Source organism: Rhizomucor pusillus (genome assembly GCF_041956525.1).
Source record: "Rhizomucor pusillus strain CBS 183.67 unplaced genomic scaffold VTP01scaffold_16, whole genome shotgun sequence".
Lineage (NCBI taxonomy): Eukaryota > Fungi > Mucoromycota > Mucoromycetes > Mucorales > Lichtheimiaceae > Rhizomucor > Rhizomucor pusillus.
The window spans coordinates 242189-262985 of NW_027192158.1; the positions used below are offsets into that span (position 1 = coordinate 242189).

General features: G+C 45.5%; 9 protein-coding genes across 9 annotated transcripts; 6 read left to right on the plus strand and 3 right to left on the minus strand.

Moving 5' to 3' along the window:
- Nucleotides 1-1133: 1133 nt before the first annotated feature.
- Nucleotides 1134-2428, plus strand: VTP01DRAFT_3338 (uncharacterized protein; the record flags this gene model as incomplete). Its single annotated transcript, XM_069381898.1, has 5 exons — nt 1134-1556; nt 1660-1831; nt 1915-2022; nt 2087-2143; nt 2208-2428. 5 exons carry the CDS (start codon nt 1134-1136, stop codon nt 2426-2428), a joined length of 981 nt encoding a protein of 326 aa, XP_069236496.1.
- An 88-nt stretch (nt 2429-2516) lies between these two features.
- VTP01DRAFT_3339 (uncharacterized protein) lies at nt 2517-3247 on the plus strand (the record flags this gene model as incomplete). The annotated part of the gene is made up of 2 exons (XM_069381899.1): nt 2517-2781; nt 2841-3247. 2 exons carry the CDS (start codon nt 2517-2519, stop codon nt 3245-3247), a joined length of 672 nt encoding a protein of 223 aa, XP_069236497.1.
- A 155-nt stretch (nt 3248-3402) lies between these two features.
- On the minus strand, nt 3403-4870 carry VTP01DRAFT_3340 (uncharacterized protein; the record flags this gene model as incomplete). Its single annotated transcript, XM_069381901.1, has 7 exons — nt 3403-3558; nt 3626-3714; nt 3779-3937; nt 3999-4349; nt 4425-4512; nt 4576-4642; nt 4704-4870. The coding sequence occupies 7 exons, from the start codon at nt 4868-4870 to the stop codon at nt 3403-3405; spliced, it is 1077 nt and encodes a 358-aa protein (XP_069236498.1).
- Nucleotides 4871-5395: 525 nt separating this feature from the next.
- On the plus strand, nt 5396-6615 carry VTP01DRAFT_3341 (uncharacterized protein; the record flags this gene model as incomplete). The annotated part of the gene is made up of 3 exons (XM_069381902.1): nt 5396-6084; nt 6153-6170; nt 6246-6615. 3 exons carry the CDS (start codon nt 5396-5398, stop codon nt 6613-6615), a joined length of 1077 nt encoding a protein of 358 aa, XP_069236499.1.
- Nucleotides 6616-6964: 349 nt separating this feature from the next.
- On the minus strand, nt 6965-10431 carry VTP01DRAFT_3342 (uncharacterized protein; the record flags this gene model as incomplete). The annotated part of the gene is made up of 6 exons (XM_069381903.1): nt 6965-7650; nt 7709-9362; nt 9422-9555; nt 9623-9707; nt 9799-9882; nt 9970-10431. The coding sequence occupies 6 exons, from the start codon at nt 10429-10431 to the stop codon at nt 6965-6967; spliced, it is 3105 nt and encodes a 1034-aa protein (XP_069236500.1).
- A 625-nt stretch (nt 10432-11056) lies between these two features.
- On the minus strand, nt 11057-11929 carry VTP01DRAFT_3343 (uncharacterized protein; the record flags this gene model as incomplete). Its single annotated transcript, XM_069381904.1, has 1 exon — nt 11057-11929. The coding sequence occupies one exon, from the start codon at nt 11927-11929 to the stop codon at nt 11057-11059; it is 873 nt and encodes a 290-aa protein (XP_069236501.1).
- Nucleotides 11930-12930: 1001 nt separating this feature from the next.
- Nucleotides 12931-13795, plus strand: VTP01DRAFT_3344 (uncharacterized protein; the record flags this gene model as incomplete). The annotated part of the gene is made up of 2 exons (XM_069381905.1): nt 12931-12981; nt 13049-13795. 2 exons carry the CDS (start codon nt 12931-12933, stop codon nt 13793-13795), a joined length of 798 nt encoding a protein of 265 aa, XP_069236502.1.
- A 2836-nt stretch (nt 13796-16631) lies between these two features.
- On the plus strand, nt 16632-18038 carry VTP01DRAFT_3345 (uncharacterized protein; the record flags this gene model as incomplete). Its single annotated transcript, XM_069381906.1, has 1 exon — nt 16632-18038. One exon carries the CDS (start codon nt 16632-16634, stop codon nt 18036-18038), a length of 1407 nt encoding a protein of 468 aa, XP_069236503.1.
- A 607-nt stretch (nt 18039-18645) lies between these two features.
- Nucleotides 18646-20732, plus strand: VTP01DRAFT_3346 (uncharacterized protein; the record flags this gene model as incomplete). Its single annotated transcript, XM_069381907.1, has 8 exons — nt 18646-18726; nt 19006-19222; nt 19284-19370; nt 19435-19484; nt 19547-19554; nt 19636-19802; nt 19856-20357; nt 20423-20732. 8 exons carry the CDS (start codon nt 18646-18648, stop codon nt 20730-20732), a joined length of 1422 nt encoding a protein of 473 aa, XP_069236504.1.
- Nucleotides 20733-20797: the final 65 nt, after the last annotated feature.

The following is a 20797-nucleotide window of genomic DNA, read 5'->3' on the forward strand; positions in this document are numbered from 1 at the left end:
CAGATTCCTGCAGCATCCGGAAGATCTCATCGGCATTCTTTGAAGAGAAGCACAGTTTGAAGAATGAGATGAATCAATACCGCTATGCGTCATAGACAACAATTGGACGACGACGACGAGTGTTTGCGGTGCAGTGCTTTGCTAACAAGTTAGCATTGTTATCAACGAGTTGTGCAGGAGTCGGCGAGTGGCGTTTTGTCGAAGTGCGCTCTACATTGTACCAAGAGATTGGGAAGACCGTTTTCAATGGATTCGTTATGATGGATTGTTAATCAAGTTAAAGGAAAGATTGCAAATAGATCAAAGCTAATTGGATCAAATAGAAGTTGTAGATTGGCATGAATCCAAACCTAATTAAATGTGATCGCTTCATGCTAAAATTGGAAATATATCCACAAGTATTTTTCATGTCCTAACCCATCCCTGGCATTCATGCTACTACTTTATCTAACATGGTATATCTGCCTTGGAATGGAGCTGCCTTGTTTAAAACTTGCAGGCTTAGGGATTCTATAGCACGATTGATATCATCGCCCTCTATATCTGTTGTAACAATTTAGATGTCATGGATGCAAATAGGTTTTTAACAATGAATTATCGATCAATTAGAGACCTGAAGATTTCGAAATACTTAGGTATTGCACACAAGTGCTGCTTCCGCTTAAATATATCAAAAGAATACAGGTATTTTAATTCCCATCCAAGCAAACATCTAGTTTATAAACTTACCCGCCGGGCTCCCGCAGAATTCCCTGCTTTCCTACGTCTTGTGCAACAGGAAACATGTCGGGTCCATGGACAAAGGTATTCCCGGCTAGTGATGGACGATCTAAAATCAGGATCAGCATTGTGTTCATATGGCCAGTGGTGGTTCTCGCATCGCGTAAACTTAATATCAAGAGGGCCAGACCATACAAGCCAGGTGTATGAAACCTTGAAAATCCTCGATTGTTTCCATTGTCACACCATCATCACAGTCATCACACCAAAGTTGTATTGTTTTGATCCGACGGTCGGCTTTTTCGAAGCGCAAAGTGAAGACCTTTTTTTTTGTGATCCGCTTCTTCTGGAATCATTTCACGATTCGTCCTTTTTTCTCTTTGTTTTCGTTCTGCTGTGTTGCAAGGATCACTATGGAGCCAATGGATCCCTGGCCATCATCATCTTCCCAAATCGACGGTGGAGACAAGAAAAAAGCTGACGATATCCTTTCTACTGCCGTCGGTTCCAGAGACACTTGTATTGAATTGGAACAGGAGCATATGTCTGAAACTTCGACCACCATAGATCGAGCATCGCTGTCCAAGAAAAACATGAGTCGTCAAAAGTGGCTCACGTTTCTAATTGGAGACGTCTATGCTCAAGACGATCCTCGAGACTTATCAGACAAGCGCAAAAACATTGTTATATTCATCTTGGCCCTCGGCGGTGTCAATGGCCCACTGGGAAGTATGATCTACATGCCAGGTCTCCTCAGCGTAGCTCGCGATTTGCATACCACAATATCCGCCGTCAACGGCAGTGTTTCAGCCTTTGTGGTGTTCATGGGTGTAGCTGTAAGTGTATCTAGTTGCCACTGCAACTAGTCAGTGCTATGTGAAGTTTGTAAACAATTGAATCGCCTCTGACGTATCTATTGCATCTGGCCTTTTCATATAGCCTCTGATATGGGCTAGTCTTAGCGACCAATATGGACGCAAACGGATGTACCTACTTAGCAACCTTTTGAGTCTGGTAGCCTCTATTATCTGCGCATTTTCCCAAAACATTGGCATGTTGATCGTTTTCCGAGCTTTGCAATCTTGCGGCGCAAACGCAGGACTCACTTTGGGTATCTATAGCATCAATGAAAAAGGCTCTATGAAAAACTTTCAAATGCTTTTCACAACGCAAAAGGAACTGACGATACTTTAGGTGCTGGTGTTATTGCTGATATGGTTCCTGTGGCAGACCGGGGGAATGCATACGGATTCTTTTACATTGGTCCACTCGTGGGACCCGTCATAGGACCCACACTGGGTGGTCAGTATCTGCTAGTAAAAAGCGATGTCCGTCAGCTGGTGCTCAATCTCTTTTATACGCAAAGGGTTCTTGTGCCAATATCTTGGATGGCAATCTACCTTTTACTTTTCCGCAGCTATTAGTCAGTGTCAAAGTTCTATTCCATCTAGCGTGCTAGTCTGTATCTAACGACGACAACAATCTAGGTGGCATATTGTTTCTTATGACCGCATTCTTGCTTCCGGAAACTTTACGGAAGCAGAAAGTAATTGGAGATAAGCTTGCTGTAAAGTCTAACGCCTTTCAAAACGTCAAGAGAGACCTTAAACCCATGCTGCAAATGATGCAAGACTGGACTGTGATCAGCATCACGGCATACAATGCCGTAATATTTTCAAGCCTTTATTTTTTGGCAAGTGGTGGATGAGCAGCGCCAAGTGATTTACCCTGTGTCAAGTGTTGCTAACTCTTTTATACATTGATATGTTTGATAGAACCCTACGATAAGTACTACAATGCAGAATCTTTACGGTTACAACGAGTGGCAAGCTGGGTTGTGCTATCTCCCATTCGGCGTCGGTCTGATGATCGGGTCTATTATTAGCGGAAGGCACTCTGACACCGTCCTGAAGAAAGCAAAGAGTGATAGGATAATTCCTGAACTTCGATTACGCGCTGCTGTACCAGCTTTCTTTCTGATTCCTGCTGGCTATCTTATCTATGGTTGGACAGTCCAGTTCAAAGTAGGAGTGTATGCACCTATCATTGGCCTCGTCGTCTGTAAGTGTTACTGAAAGTCTAGTTCTGCTGGGAGTATTATTTTCTGATAACTATTTCAGACGCTCTCGGTCAAATGTGGGCCTTTACACCAACATCCGTGTATTTGGTTGATTCGAAGCCTGGATCTTCAGCAACCGCCGTTGGAATCACCAATTGTTTCCGTTCCATCGTCGGCGCAGTGACCGCCGTCGTTTCTTCGATTGCTATGGATGCATTAGGGCCCGGTATACTCTTTACTCTGCTCGCCGTCATAAATATTGTCAACATAATATTTATCGCACTATGTTACATTTACGGCGAAAGATGGCGCACCAGCTTTGAAAAGAAATTTGCGCAATCGACTCCCGACGATAAAGCTTTGCCAGATGATACAAACGAACTGAAGGGTGCACACAGCAGGATACAAGAGGAACATCAAAGCAACGTACAGTTGGCTCGTATTACCTCGAAACACAGTGCAGTCTAAACAGTTTCTCAATGGGTTCCTTTATCTTGTTTTTTCATTGCACCCTTTTTTTTGCATATTTTTACTCATACCTCTCATTTCCTACAATACCGTTATAATATGCATTCTTGCTGAAGAAAAATAAAGTCTGTTTCATTATATTTCTTTTTACAGTGCTACATTTCTACAATAACAGGTGCATCTTCTTCATCCTCCTCTTCCTCTATGTATTCTGGCACTTCCCAATGAAATCGTTTCTTTACAAACTTTTTCAACTTTTCAAAGCGATCAACGAGTTTGGTATCCATATCGGCAATATTCTGATTCAAGTTCTACAAATTGTAACGAGAGTAAAGTTAATGCAATGTATGATACAGCAATCAATCGATACTAATTTACCTTGAGCATGTTTGATATAAAATTATTCTCTGACAAGATATCTTTGAAAAAGTCCTCGGGACATTCTTCCAGCTGCCGTTCCAGTACGTCTGTAAAGAAACAAGCATTCGTTACTATCATCCAGAGTTGCAGTCTATGCTTTTTTGTTTTTACCTATAAAGTCTATGAAAATAGTAGGCTCGTTCTTCATAAGTTCTTGACAAGAGCAGAGTAAATGCACAAACTGCTTCCACTGGTTAAACCCAGAAAAGTTTTGAGCCATCAAAAGGCACACAAACGCCAGTTGCATTTCTCCAAGCATTAGCCGATGATCTATCGCGTAAATTTAATGGATATCGTGCTTATCGGTTGAATAGCAGCAGTGATCCGTTACCTTTGTGGTATACTTTGTCAATCAAGTCCTTTGCCAGCCAAGATTTATCCAAGCTCCATTTTGTAACTTCTTGCCCAGTAGCGCCTTTGGGAAATGACTTTCGAATGTCGAATGGCGTAAATTCCATTCCTTCCTCTTTCTCAGTGGCCTTGCCCATCCGGACATCCTTCAAATTCAAAATATCCTGCTCGTTTGTGGACTTGCTCGCAATATGAGATACACGGCCGTTGTTTGGCAGTATACGGCGTACAAGCCCAGAGCTTATATAGTTCGTCAGCTTTTTCCATCGCTCATAGTATGTTGATGGATCAAGTGGATACGGTCCCATATTCCTATCAAAATCTCGAATATCTATATCATCGACATCATTGTAAGCTACAAAATGACTTCCCCTACTTGAGCCGATCAAAATGCTGCCCTACTCACTGCTTTTGTAGCGTTCTACTTGATCTGGATCCATTTCCGTCTCATCCCGTAAATCCTCTATCTGCGGATTCCATTCCCTTACAAGTACCTGTAATCGTTATCTGTCGTGTTAAGCTCAACGCTCGCTCTTCTGCAGTTTCTTTGCATTTACCTCTCCAGATTCAAAGAAATGGAAGAATCCAGTTCGAAGACCTTGAATGCCCTCTTTGCTCGTTGATCTGGTCAATGTCGTGAGCTTTTACTGTTCAGGATCTGCCCAAGAGGGAAAAGCCCACTCACGAGAAGTATATAAAGTGTAATCCCGGCGGAATGAGTTTGACACCTTTGAAAAGTGGACCGATTATCCATGAATTGTAGTCTATTCCAAACTCTAGATTGGGGGGTGCCTCGAGAAAGAGAAGACACGCGCCTGCATCGAAAAGTGCATTCGCAGTTTGCTGGTCCATAGCGAAAAAGTCGTGGAGCCAATGCACGGACCAGAGGGAAAATTGAAGGACAGCATTGTTTCAGAGAGAACATAATCCAGACGGCACACACGAAACTATCAGCATCATATCTCAATCAAGTAGCTTTACAATATCTTACGATTGCCTCGTCTGGATTCAGGACGGCATATTAGAATAACGGCTAAACTACTACTCGCGCACACAAATCTATGATATATGATTGCATTAATTGCAGCAATGCAGAATGGTTATCTGACGCAGAGACGGATATCACGCTGCAACCATCTTCCTCGATAAAGCTTATAGTAAAACGGTTATTTATTGAATGTCCAAGTTACAATGGGGCGCTTGTAGCGTTTGAGCCCAGTTACTAAACTTAGAGAAGGTTGCTGCAAATAGCCGAGCCCCGAAGATGAACACGAAGAGAGGTCTGCTGCATGCTCGCTTAGAACCGACTAAATTTGAAAGTCCTTGCAGCAAAAGGGCTGCTTTATTCACATATACGTCAGTAAAGTGCATTATTCCATGGCTTCCTTTGGTGGTGCGCAACCGCTCGTAGACGTCGACCTTTTCGAGCCGTTAGTTGTGCCTGCCAGCCAGCTGCTTCTCTTTTACACTGCACTGGTCTCCGTAGACTATCTCTTGTTACGGAATGAACCTCGTTTACCGATCACTGGCATACCACTGCGATTTGTGCTCGGCATCGTACACGCATTTATACCTTTAGCGATCATCTCGCCCTATGCTCCATACAATCTCTTCTTTGCAACTTGTCCCTGGTTTATCGTTTCATACACGGCTGCTCTTCCGACCTGGCGGCTATCTTACAGAAAGTATCTGACCGCTTTCTACGCTGTGATACTCGACGTTAGCGATGAGGAGAGACTGCAGTTGGCACAGGGACGATCAGAGAACTTTGGAGGATCAGCAGCGCTCGACCCTGTCGGCACGCGTGTGCGAGGATTGCTCAAAATCGGCCTCGGTATTGGCAAATGGGTGCTTGTGACACGTTACGTCGATCCATTGCTACCTGAAAAGTACTCGGTCATCTTTTCATATGCATGGCTCGATCCAAGGAGCTTGGCGTTGACACTTTTGCTCGGAATCAAGGCATATCTAATGCTAGGTGTCACAGATATCGGATGCGGTATCGAGCAAGTGATTCTTGGCGTCCGGATGGTCGACTTGTTTCATTCTCCCATTATTTCATCAAGGTAAGTACAAGTGCATTGGTTATTATGTATTGTAATATCTCAACCATCGCCATCTTGATTTTTGTCAGCCCAATGGAATTTTGGAGGTACGCTATCTGAAAAAGTAATGTTTGGCTGCAAGTTTCATGAGAGCTCACACGAAATGTGTACATCTCATCTAGTCGTCGATGGAACAGAGCAGTGCGAAACTTGCTCCACGGGCTAATATTCTTATCAAGCTCTAAAATGGATGCTCGATCAAGGAACTGGCGGGGATTATTGGTATTCTTTATCAGCGGCGTATTCCATGAACTTATCATCATGAGCTGCTGTCGCAAAATGACTTTGGAAAATCTGCTGTTTTTTACGCTGCATGGAGTGGCAGTGCTCGTCCAAGTTACTGTACGCGTTGCAACAGGCAGCAAAGGCAGCCCTCAGGGCGTAATGCGCGTATTTTGCATTGCATGTCATCTATTATTTATGACTCTTACTGGTCGCTTATTTCTAGCACCTTTCATTCGCTACAATTTTTTGGGAATCATCGCTACTTGATAGAGAGATAATAAACTTCATATATTTATTTGCTACTTGATTTACGGAACTGTAGAACAAGACGTTGATCCAGTTGATTTGCAGTTGCAAAGAGTCGTGCCCACCATTGGTCGATGGCTGCGTGAATGTATCGATGGCTTGCTCAACTTGGTTTAGAAATCAATAGAATTGAATTGCGTAACATGGATCGTTGATTGTATGAAATATGCTGTGCTCAAATCACAGAAAGAGTCATCGTAAACTTTTTAGATCTAAGAAGCAAGTTGTGTATAGAATTGGTATAATGCGATTGAATAAGAAAGGAAAGGAGAAGAAGAAGAAGAAGAAGAAAGAGGTTTAGGGAAAAAATCTACGATGCCTTTTCATCTACTACGCTTGCATTGCTGCTGCTGGCTACGCTGGTGCGATTGTTACTGCTGTCTGTGTTGAGCTGAGAAACCGGTGGTTGCAGCAATTGGCGATCCTTTGATGGGGATCTTGTAGACATGTATCCGCCCTTGCCGCTCAAATCAAGAGCGTTCAGGACGGCGTGGTATATGAATTTGTATGACCAGACATTGCCTCGCATACGACGGATATCGACAATGTAGAGTCCAGGCAAGTTCTTAATCTTGCATAGCTCTACACTGAATCTGACTTCTTCGCCTGGATCTTTTGAAGGATCTCCGTATAACGTATCCTCCTCAACTGCTGCTGCTGCTGACTGCGCCGAAACTCGCTCTGAGCTCTGGTTGTTTCCACCACGCAGTAACATGACGAGCCGCGGGTTTGTTGTCCTGCGTTTCTTGATATGGTCTTGAACCGTTTTGCGTTTTCTTCGAATACCTTTGAGTTTGTACTCGCCGTCATCCTTGACATCAATGCCCATAGACAATAGTGTCTGTCTCACTTCTGAGAATACTTGCTGCGGGGACCGCGACGTTAGTGCATGCTGATCGACTGCACCATGGTGTACGCGCAACTTGGCGTCGTTGAAGTCCATGCCGTAAGCTGCCAGTGGTCGTCCTGGATACAGGTTTTCGTTGTGCTTTGTGCCTATTTTTTGTACAATGAGATTTCAAAGTTTGTTTACTTACAGCTTTTGTATACTTACTGATAGGTTTTTTCTTGAACCAGTCCATAAGCTTCTTGCCGGCGCTCCTGTGCTTGATGGTAGGTGAAGTCGGGCTAGGAGGTAGCTGTGCAGTGCTGTGTTCGGACACTGATGGTTTTGGCTCGTCTTCTTCCTTGGGCGGCGTCATGCGAGGTGTCTTGATCGTCGGACGAACGCTTGTGCTTCGGCGTGCCTTTTCCGTGTCCGATAACGGGTTCACAAGCAAACTCAGTGCTTTGCGTCGTGTGCCACGCACAGGGTGTGATGCTCCCACAGTCGGCTGGGGAGAATGCTGCTGTGTCACTGACGGACTAGGCGGGAGCGGTTTCTGATGTTGGTACGGTGTGCTCACGCTGCCAGTGCCGGGTCCTACACCCGATGCTCTTGCTGCTGCTGCTGTCGATGGAGGCGGTGCGCTGTTCAGTTTGCCATCCGCACGTTGCGTGCTCGACAAGAACTTGGCATGGAGAATCGAGTTGGCCAAAGTCGAGTGCGTTTGATGGTCGCCAGACATTGAAAACGGGCGATTTGATCTTCTGTTAGAAGACGCGCTCGGCGTCAAGAAACTCAAAATTCGATCCGTATTTCGCTTTCTCGGGGATTGCGGCCGTGCAGCTTCATCACCGGCGTTCTCTTTGGTGCTGTCAGAATCAGTGTGTGTAGAAGCGCCGAGATCAATTGACGATACGTCGTGTGGCTCAGTCTCGGATGATGAGGCTTCTTTTTGCTCTTGTTTGTCTTCTTCGACCGGCTTTTCTTCTGGAGTGTCGACTTGCATTTTATCTTCCTCGTCTACTGCCACTTCTTCCTGGGCTGTTTTTGCTTCTGGTTGTACGTCTTCACGTTGTTGCTGCTGTTGCTGCTCTTCGTGTTCTTTTTGATATTGCATCTCATCTTGCTGTCGCTCTGGTTCATATACAGCCTCCTCCTCCTCCTGCAGCTGCTGTTGTTGTTGTTTTTCTTTTTCTTCCATCTCCTTTGGGACGGTTTGGTCGGCTATTGGCTGTTCATCGGTAGCAATGCCCTGTTCACTTTGTTCTGTGATAGCTGTTGGCACTACAGCGTCGTTTACATATTGTCCAGAGTTATTAGAGATATCGAATCCGGCAGGAACGGTATTGCGTCGGGTATGATTAGGTGTTGGAGACAGCGGTGGCTCAGTGACGGACAGTGGAAGATCTGCGAGACTCATTGCATCATGCTCCAAGTCCTCGAGCGATTTTTCAAACAATGCACGGTGTGCACTGAGCCACGGGTGGGACATGATATCTTCCATGGTGCAGCGTTTGGCAGGATCGGGAACAAGCATTTTGCTCAAAAGATCTCTAGCTTCTGCGCTCACGTAGTCGGGGAATGCAAGTGGGGTATTGAGAATGTATTTGTATAACAGATTGATATTATCGCCGTCCGGGTTGGCGGGATCATCGTCAAATGGAAGGTATCCGCAGAGCATGGCGTACAGAATAACACCGCAGGACCAGATATCGACAGCCGAGCCAACGTACAGTCCTTCACTGATGACCAGTTCTGGTGCGGCGTAGCAAGGTGAGCCGCAGGATGTGGACATGAGGTCGTCTTTTGCTGAACTAAATTGGTTGGCAAACCCGAAATCGGTGATAATCACGCACAGATTTTTATCTAATAGCAAGTTTTCCTTTCAAAGGGCAAGGCAGTTAGAAACCTCACAGATATGCCCTGGTCCTAGCGACTCACCAGCTTAAGATCTCTATGTACAATGTGTTTTTGATGCATATAATGGACGCCGCTGATCAACTGTGCAAATAATCGACTGGCATCCTTTTCTCTCAGATAGCGGTGTGCAAGAATATACTCAAACAATTCGCCGCCTGAAAATAAGCTAGTTAGCGTGCGTGCCTGTTTGATGCAGCGACGCGCTGTGCAAGTCTATGTTACCAGAAGCACATTGCAAGATAATGCCAATGTATCTCTCTGTTTCGATTACATCATAGAGTTTGACAATGTAAGGATGGCGCACTTGCTAGTTGTGAATGAAAAAATGGTCAGAGAAAAATAAGCACGAGTAAAAAGAAAAAGCAAAATGCAAGCAAGGAAGAAGAATTTAAGCTTACTCGTAAAACAGAAATTTCCCGCTCAACCTTGCTCATGCGCGAGGACGAGTCAATATTGTCCTTCTTGATCAATTTGATAGCAACCTGCGTGCGTAGATTGTTTGTGAGACATTGAGGAAAATAACATACAGATGCAAATATATGCATTGAGAGGAAGAGATCGTCCCATACCTCGTGGCCAGTTTCAATGTGGATACCCAATTTGACCTTACCAAACTCGCCTTCGCCCAAGGTCTGCAAAAGGAGGTATGGTCCGAAAATGGTCGGTCTTCGGCCCGGTGGTGGATGATAGTGGTATAACTGATAATAGTGCTGCCACCAGGGCAGGTCAGGGGCGACAAGTTGCTGCTGTCTCCGCTGCTGCTCGGCGAGATGTTGCTGATGACGAATCGCGGTTCTCTGTAGTTCGCTCGGCATCGCTGTAACCGAGTATGCGCGCTGCTGGTGGTGGTGTGGCTGCTGTGGATGAGGCAGGTCCGGAGAATGAGGTGCATAAAAGACCTGCGTTTCGGTGTCGGTTGCGAAATCAGCAGGAGTCATGGCGCAAGAACCCGCGTCAAACTTGGGTGAAGAATGGGAACAAGAAGAGGAAGAAGGTGGTGGTGGCGGTTCCTGCGCGAGCGGGTGGATCATGCGGACAGTGGGACCTTGCAACAAAAAAAAAGAAAGGGGGGAGGCCTTGCCAAGTAAGGTGAAAGGACCGTCTGCGTATGCGAAATGAAAAAGAGCGGGTTTATCCTAATGAAACAATTACGGCGCTACGCTTTTGTTTACGAGACAGGGAAAGGAAAAAAGAGAGGACAAGTTGACGATCCAATATCTTGCTCTGTTCCCCCTTTTTCAACTTTGCTCTCCATTTCAGCGGTGCTTTTGGCGCTACTTGTATGTACATTTTAACAGCCAGCTGTGACACCAACGAAAAGGCAGCTCATTTTTCCTTGGTGCCTTTAGCATCCATGTTTCAAGAAAAATCAGCTCGCTCATTCACCTGACCCTATCCGTGCAAGGACAACTTTGATCTCTCTTGCTTTGTATATATCAAACAAGAAATACAAAGGAGATGTTTTATGTTGCTAGATGTAGAATACAGAAAAAATAAACTAAGGTTTTGGCCGGGAGGAAATTTGCTACATCAGGCATTCTGGCATGCGGTCCTCATTTCAAGTGCCTGGAGTAGGTTGCACTTGAACCCATGACTCACGGCCTGCCATCTGTGTAATCTGCTCCGAACAAGGACGATTTTCTACGTAGCAGGTGATCAACGTTGCTGCTGTAAGTAGAATTGTCGCTGTTGCCGCCACCACTGCCTGTATGTCAAAAACGTCCGCTTGGGTATATGGATTCCCATGTACGGCGCATCGCCCCTGGTCTGATACAATGCACACATGGGCTTTTGCCTCATTTCTGCAACGCGACTATCTGATAGTTGCGCAAGTGTGCTCCGGAGATATTGAAGTTCCCTTTTGCCGCCAGAGAAGATGCGCTCGTCGTAGACTGTGCAGATCCTAACCATAGTCGATGGATAGTTCTTGACAAGTATCTTGGCTGCGCGGTGCACTGTGGCTGCATCTCGTCCGCTCTTCACTTGCACGTTCAGTATGACCTTATCTAAACGAACATTGCGTATAGTCTTTTTACTGCATACGAGATCGTCCAGTTTATGTTTTAGTTGCTCCATTGCTCTCAAATTCGTCAGAACGCCTCCGTAATAGTCGAATATTCTCGTGGTTTCCACACCGATGCAAGGGCCGTTGTAAAGATACGCAACGAAATCGAATTTTGGGTTGCTGTTGCAAAGATACCGCAATTCCTCTTCGAGTTTAACGTCGGCTAATGCAAACCAGCAGCCCGTTTCCTCCATTGCAAGCATCTCGCTGTGTATGCTCCCGCTGTTGAATCCACCGGCGTTCCCTGTTTGCAAGAGTCGCTTGGCGTATACCCCGTAATACAAGTTGCTTGATGGATATGCAGTCGATAAAATTATTGCAGGTTTGTTGTCCGTGCTGTGCGAAAAATTGAATTGCTTCTTGTAGCTAGCTACTGAGATATCCAGCATCACGTCAGGGTAAGCTACCAAGAGCCGACTTCTTGAAGCGTTTCGAATAAGCGGCCAGATGTAACGGTGGGCCATTGTTTGAATATGCGTAGATGGTATTCACGACGACAGCGAGACGATCGAGAAGCAACAACAATATTTATATAAAATTTGTTTCGGCATAACCATAAAAAAACTGATATATACGTATCAAAGCAATGGAAAGAAAAGGGGACCCCTACGAAGCAACGGGTCCGAGATGGGCATAAATACTCCAACTGATGAATAAGGTCCAGTGGCAGAGCACGGACGATCGGCTCAGGGGAAGACAAGGGGCAGGGGGGAAGTAGATATGTCTGCGCCCTTGTAAAGCAAGTATTTATAAAAGAAAGATGCAGCTTTTTGCATCAACAGAAGTTGTTTATGAAATCCCGGGAAGGGGGTGCACAGCAAGCGGTATGTATGTATGTTAGAAAGATAAAGAGAGAGCCCAGACAGACAGACAGACAAACAAACAGGCAGCTCATATTTCGTTCGTGCACCTACATTTACGCAAGCTGCCTTCTTCCAATGACACTTTGTTTACACCCCAAAATGGTATAATAACATACACACACAACATGTACTGTTGTCTCTTTGACAGCAGCCAGAAAAAAAAATTGTGTTTAAGCAGCCATCAAGGGGGACGACAACAGGCGGGGGCCAGGAAGGAATGGGGGATAAAAGTAAAGGAATCATTCCCGCCGTCGTGACAGAATTGGGAAAACACCCAGCAAGAGAGAGAAAGTAAGTTCTTGTTGTTGCACACCAGGTGACGATAACGCATATTCAATTCGTGTTGTCAAGTACAGTGAAAGCACACAGCAACGAGACGAGTTCTTTATTTGTGCAGAAAGTAATAGCAACAAACCGATGATCATATGCCAGAATGACAGGTCCCTTGCCGGTGATTCGTTTCATACCGGCTGTAATCGATAATTCGAGTGCGATGCAACTGGTCATTCTTGTCTTGCCCGCATGCTGCTATAAAAAAGGAGAGGGCGTACTTGTTTTCCTTTTCTCTTCCTCTCTACAGCGATTCTCCTTACCTTTTGACGATGCTTACTGACAACTCAGTTGCGGCTACAACGCCATCGCCGCGGCCACCGGTAAGTTTCCGCTAGGAGCCCCCTAATTTGGGGCATGAACAAAGGGTGCACTAATGATTCATGTTAGACAGATACTCAACAACGCCGGTTCCATCCTGTCATCTTGTTTCATGAAGATCGTGATGTTCACTATGGTCATCCCCACTATCGTCGGCACATCCAAGTAAAGAAGGCAAAGTTGGATGAGATGCTACGATACAACAGCCGCTGGTGGAATTACATTTCACAGACTACACGCAGACAGGAACGACACCAACCGCCCCACGTAATAACTGCTACAGCGATGCATCAGCACAGCGAATCATCATCGTCACCCCTCATGTCAACATCGTCTTCCACTACCTCTTCGTCATCATCTTGCTTCGGATCCTCCAGCCCATCATCACCGCCTGCACAGAAGCAGAGGTTACAACCATCTTCCTCCTCCTCTTCTTCTTCTACATCTTCATCAGCAGCAGCAGCAGCAACGGTAGCAAAGACTAGACCTGAAAAGAATCACAAAAGACGACGTGGTAACCTTCCCAAAACTGTCACGGCGATTTTAAAGCAATGGCTAGTCGAGCACTGCCAGCACCCGTATCCGACAGAAGACGAGAAACTAGCACTTCGCAATCGCACAGGTTTGACACTGAATCAGATTAGCAATTGGTTCATAAACGCACGTCGGCGAATTTTGCCTCTGATTCTGGTGCGCTTGCAGCCGCAGCTGGCGGCCGCCGCCGAGGGTGACGAAGATGACAACGGTAGGAGGCGGCGGCGACAGGGATTAGCGACGGTTAGAAGACACTCTGCCATGAAACTCGCTGAGCAATAATTGTATTTGTATTTCTAGAATCAGCTTTTTAAATACAGTTTGCAACATGCGCGACAACAAACGTCCCCTGTGTGCCGTTCCTGAGCCGGAAAATATAATATTGCTAGGCACCTATGCAAAAGACTTTAGAAAGCCCAACAAAAGTCGTCTGAGATGCCAGATTTTCTGCGAGTTCGCCTATGCATAGTAATAGGATAATTCAGAAGTGCATAATAATGAGACATCACCGTCCGGTATTTTACACCGATGCGATTACGTGATCTACGTAGATAATTGCTATGCCTAATAATCGCTAGCTATTAGATAATCTAGGCAGAACAAATGCTGCTGTTGACGATGAGAAATCAAGTTGGGAAGCATACGAGTATTTGATAAGCGTTGCAAATCTCCGGCGAGGCAGACCCTTTCGAGCCCTTCGGAAAAAATCGATCAGCCAACTTTTTTTTTTTTCGTAAGGGCGTATCGATAAGATATCATCAGCATCATCCTTCTTGTTGCAACCTAGCAGCATTTTATTTTATGCAACCTTTACTAAATAAAATATCGTCCGCTATCGCACGAATAAAATCGCATGTTTCACATGGAGTAATAAATGTTTGTGAAAAAGAGAAAAACGCCAACATCCTTGTCGTTCAAGTGACCTTGCGTCTTTTCAATAATGGTATAGAGCCACTCTGTTGTTATGCTTGCAACTGCTCCAGCAGCAGGAAGAAAATTTTTTTTCTTCTTCCATTCACTTGTGCGCCGTCTCACAAGAAAGAAAGAAAAACAACAACGAGAAAGAGACAGAGATCCGCTACGGTTGATTGCAACGTAGGACAACAACGCTTTGTCCACCCAGACAGAAGGGAAGAAATCCATTTTTGGAGTTCGTACCGCGCTTCCGGAAACCGCCACCGATAAGCCCACCCGTATCCTCCCTTCCTTCTTGCTTACTGCAAAAAGCGGTGCTTCACCTACTGCTAGGTGCTGCTTTGTTTCATTGCTGGCTGCACGATACGCCGCTATCCATCACTTTTGAGTGTTTGAGCATCTTGTTCGGTGGGGGACGCCGATTTGGCACTTATTGACCCCACTCCCACTCCCGGGCAGGTCAGCAGATATGCTTAACACAGAGCATTGTTTGAAACGCAAACCACCGAGACAGATCGCCTCAATATCCCAATCTTTTTTCTATGCGCCTCAATCATGACACAAAATGTAAACTTTCACAACCGTCAGTATTAAAGTTTTTTTGGGGATTAAATAATGTGGGGTTTCGTTTATTTGTAACCAAAAGCAAAGACACACACAGACAGGACGCTCGCTCGTGTAGATTGGACAATACACGTACTTTGGAGAGAGAAATGTCTATTGCTGCTTGACAAAAAAGAAAGGACAAGAGTTAGGGGGGCAGAATAGTGAGGATTTATGGCGAAGTTCTGGACTTTTTGTTTCCAGGGGATCAACTGACTTGTTCGTACAGTACAGATTTCATGACACTGTAAAAAAAAAAAGTCCACCAAACTCTGAAACGCGCTGTGGGGAACTCGTTTGCTGCCGATCTCCTTAACCCCCAGATCAGTGTGACCAAGGTCCAATCGTCTTTGAGTTTCCACGCTGCAGTTAGCCCGCCACTGCCAGGATCCCCCCATGTGCAACCCAAAAAAGAACCGCGCGCTTGGTCCAATTTACCTTTCCTAATTTGGAGATCGGATCGAAAATGTGGGCCAAACTTGCCTGTCTCGGATTCTACATGAACGAACAAAGCATGCCCTGGAAAAAACGGAAACTTGAAAACTTAAAAAAAATTAATAATCAATGGTAAAGTATAGATACCATCAGACGATGATGGGTTAGGGTGAGAACGGTATGGCGTAATGCAAATGGTGGGAACAGCAGAAAGGCGTTTTTCCTCCTCTCAATGTGTACACAGATTTATGCTTTCCTGCGACCGCCTCAGTGATTTTGTGTATTACTCTATTTTGGAAGCCACGGAAAAAAACTTTTTTCTCCCTCCCTTGCCCTGTATCCCCAAACTAATGACAAAAAAGGGTAAACCTGTGTGGAGCAAGTATGAGAAAAAGCAAAATAAATGCAAATAAAAAAACTTTTGTCATTTGTATCTGAACCAATCGATATTGTTGCTGATTGACTTTTTCATTCAATGTTGCGATCAACCCTTCAAATGGCAAGCAAACTTTCAGCGTCTTCTTGTAAATTTTGAGCACTTGTCCAGACATTTTCGTCGGCGTAAATGTGGCCCACATCAGATTTTAAAATGATGATTAAAAATGCCCAGCAAGTACAATTGAATTTCTTGCGGAATGGTTCAATTTCGATTTTATGTTTTCCTTGCTGGGTAACTCATGCATCGACGATGGGTCGGCCACGATCGCCGATAAAACACGCGACGTCTGTAAATATAAGATATACATCTAAAGATGATGGCACCATCTGGTCCTCGTAGCTGACAGTTTGCTGATAAGGGACGACCTCAAGCTTATACAAGGATTCTTGCATATGTATGTGTGAGTTTGTGTATGCGTGTGTGAACCAAAAATATCGCCATAACATTCTTGTCACACGGAGACGATCGGTAAGTCTCTGTTGCACAAGGCCGAACAAGTTGTGTGTTGTGCATTTCCTATCATTGATGATATCTCGGATTCCGTCTGTCATCATCTCGCCCAAAATCCATTTAAAAAAGCGTTGCATCTTGAGCCAGGATGTCTTTTCTTCCCTGTCTTTCTTCCTCTGTTCTCTTCTTTCCCTCCACCTTGCAGGCCCTCTACATTTATCCATATTAAGAGAGTCGCGTGTTTTCATTTTTTTTTTTTTTGGTTTCTGTTGAAAAATGTCACTTGCACCATCATTCTCACCACCCCGTTTGCTGTTGACGGAACAATCCTCGTGGATTACCGTCGGATTCTCACATCAACAACATGTACCATTCAATTCCTCTCATCATCCAATGCATATCACTAGCAACAACAGCAATCACAGTCTCCATCACCACCACCAGCAACAGCATACCATTCATTTATCTCCAAATACTGACCGCCGTCGCAAGGTGACATTGCACCGGCAGCAGGCTTCTTCATCACCGTCGTCATCATCTGCTGCTGCGGCGTCGCCCGAGCCGCTCGTCGCACGCAAGGAAGAGACCAAGGAGCATAAAAAGACCGTCCGGTTCTGCGAACAAGACAAACTCGAGCAAGTACGGCTATTCCTAAAATCACAAAAACCAAGTGCTGTCCGGCGCGGTGATCCTTCACCATCAAGCTTCTCGCAGACAATTGAGCTCAAATACCCCAATTGGCCGGCCAAGACCGTGATACGATCCCGCAGCACCGTGCGCATGGAAAGCGTGCAGGTAGTTACGGACAACGAAAACGACCGCCAAACAACAACCGCTGGAGAAGTCTGTCTCGCTGGCCGATGCCGAGTTGCCAATCTCGCATTCGAAAAGCACGTTGTGGTACGCTACACTACCGATTATTGGAAATCGTATCGCGAGACAGAGGCAAAGTACCGCGAACCGATTGTAAGCAGCGCCAATACTTGGGACAGGTTTACGTTTTCAATCCGCCTGGAAAACAAGCAAGATAGCGACCAGCCTATCACTCTCTTTCTAGCACTGCGCTACACCGTCAACGATCGTGAGTTTTGGGACAACAATGACGGGCTCAATTATCAGATTGACGTAATTCCCCGTCTCACGGAAGACGACGACAACAACGAAATTGATAAGGAACCAATCACGAACTCGTCCAACAAGCCTGAGCAAAGCACTCAATTCCAACAGCAGCGACAGCAACAGAAACAGTTACAGCAACAACAACAGAGAATAGAACAACAACAACAACAACAACAACAACAGCAGCAGCAGCAGCATGCTTCTAGCAATAAATCGAGTACCAACCCGGCGCATAGAAGAAAGAAACTGAGCCATCGTTACGATTTTGGTGCATCCTTATCAGCAGCCAAGAAGGTATCCTTTAGCAAAGAAGACGATATCGACGATGTCGCAATTACATTTTCACTGCCCACCACTGCGCCGGCACGGTACCATCATCCGCTCCTGGTGGTTGACTATGCCAAGCAGCAGCAGCAGCGAGAAGAAGACACCGGATTCCAAACCACGTATCACGAATTTGTAAACAAGTATTGCTTCTATGGCACCACCAATTACTCATCTGCATCCACGCCACCCTCTTCGCTGCCGCCACCTTGCGTGTCTCCTGAACCTATATGCGGCTAACGATGATTCTTCTATACAATTCTATGCAATGTTTTCCTTTTGTATGTGTGTGTATATACATATATTTGCGGTTTCATTTTTTCTTTGCTTTGTTTGCAAAATAAAAAAGGATTTATACTTTCGGTACACATCAGTTGTAGCACCAGACAGCAGAAAAAAATTGTTCCATGGCATATCATGTGTTGCAAGAGTGAGATCTAGATTCCACAACACCGTAACGGTTTCACCAGATAGGTAGCATGGGAAAATAACGACATTTCTCCCGCATCGCATCATCCGGAGGACAAGAGAGTGAACTGATCCAGAATCTGCCCCTCCACCCCCATTCCAAACATTAAAAAAAAAAGAGCAAGGGACTGCTTGGTCGCACATGTAAATTATATGTACAAAAGTGTTATTTTAGCCATTCTTTTTTCTTTTTTGGCGCGTGCGCGTGGGACTTTCCTCATTTCCTTTTTCTTCCCGTTGCCCCAACAACTCGGTGCTGTTTTCCAGCGGTGGCAGTGAATGGGTCTGTGCGCGCGCTCACTCACCGAGAAACCGGCCGCGGCTCTTTACTCGGCCCGGCTCCCTTTCTCTCTCTCTCTTACGCTGTTCAGATTACCTCATGGAAAAGGGAGTTGGCAATCAGGGCATTGATGCCGTTCGTCCCGACTGTATACCCAAGCAAGGTCGCCACGGCCTCTACGTAATTGTATTCACGCATGTAAACACGGCCATTTTTGTACACAGGTGTCTGATTCAGTTCTATCTAACTCTCTACGCCGCCGCCGCCGAACAACAGACTATGCGTCATTTCCTTCCTCGCTGCATTCGATAACATTATACTGAGCAGCAACTTGCCGCTGGCTGCTAACGAGTTCAATGGATTCAACTTGTACGGCTGGGCGAATACGGCAAGTTTTGCATATCGTGGCGGATGACGATATTATCTTCTGCTTGCTGACAACGAGCCCTGCTGATTTAGGCGTTCCTGCTGACAGCATCCACAGCACAGCCTCTGTATGGCAAATATGTCAACGTATTTGGCCGTCGCTGGTGCCTGGCCTTCGCTACCAGTAGCTACATCGTGGGAGCGGCGGTGTGCAGTGCTGCGCAGAGCATGGTGATGCTGATTGTTGCACGCGCTCTGTGCGGCCTCGGCGTCGGGGCCTTTGATAGCTTGATGAAAATTGTCATTGCTGGTTAGTAGTTCCCAGACGCTTATCTACATCCGTTAGTGCATGATTTATAACAATGCCTTAGACCATATTCCCCTCCGATTCATCGGTTCCTACCAGGCATTGCTCGGTATCTCGTGGGGATTAGGATACATCGTTGGTGCCTTGCTCGGTAACTTTCGCCACAATGTGTGGGATATGGACGATTTTGATTAACATTCACCTGCAATTTACAGGTGGTTACGCTGTTGCACAGACAACCTGGAGAACTGTGTTTTGGATGAGTGTGAGTAAACAAAAATCAATAGTCTTATATGTTGCATGCTAATTGCAGGTATTTCGTTCCAGTTAGGAGTGTAGGTGTTGTTGAAACCATCGTGGAGGGATCAGTATCTATTAATATCTTTGGCTAACTTAATATGCCGGATTAAAAAAAGAGCTGTGTTTGCTACGGTGCTGGTGTTAATATGCATCCGCAGCAAAGACGATGTAGCGGCAAGCCTTCACCAACAAGTGAAGAATACAGATGCTATCGGCATATTCATATGGATTGCAGGCATTGTTATGTTTGTCCTCGCACTCAGTTGGGGCGGTACTACATATGGTGCGTATAAACATGATTCACGTCGTCAGTATTGCTAATTTAAAGCAATATAGCATGGAACTCTGCAGTGATCATTTCACTGCTCTGTATATCCATTGTGCTACTGATCCTCTTTGCATTTTGGGAGCGATGGGGAGCCAAGGAGCCAATTATACCCAGGAACACGTTCAGTAATCGAAGCAGCATTTTCATTGTTATTGTCGGTTTCCTGTACGGTGGCACGTTCCAATCACTTATGACCTACGTGCCACTCTATCTCTCGCTGATCCGCCGGGAGGACTCTATGGCGACCAACTTGGAACTCTTGTGTCTCGTTTTGTTTGCATGCATCGCCAATGTCTCTGTGGGCCTTGTCATCGTCAGGACAGGAAAATACACCTGGGCGATCCGTCTTTCCTTGGCGATCCTCGTACTTGCCTGTGGTGTTCTTGATCTGCTTGATACTCAATCTGGCCGAGGTACCATCGTTGGTCTCATGATCGTTACCGGCATCGGCTCTGGTGGTATAATCAACAGCGAGATAGTGACAGCGCAGGCATCCGTTGCTATTGAACAGTACGTCATTCTTGACATATTCAAAAGAAAATGTGTTTCTAACGCAAGAAATTTTGTTTGCCTAGTGTGCCTCCCATCATCTCATTAATGACACTAGCGGATTTGAGCGGCGGTATCACAGGTATCACAGTGCAGGGCACCATATTATCCAATAGATTAGCATCGTTGGTTCAGCACATGAATGTGTCAGCGTCAGACGTGCGCCAGAGCTCATCGTACATTTACAGTCTGCCTGAACCAACGCAGTCAATGGTCCTAGAGGCCTACATGGACGCGGTGCGTAAATCCTTCTGGGGATCCTTTGGTTTCGCTGCTGCAGCGCTTGTTGCTTCTCTGGCCATCAAATCATATACCATGCGGACGCATCTGGCATAAATATTTGTATACTCACTGGCTTTTCATTTTAAGAATAAATTCAAGATGAAGAGAGAGTGAAACAT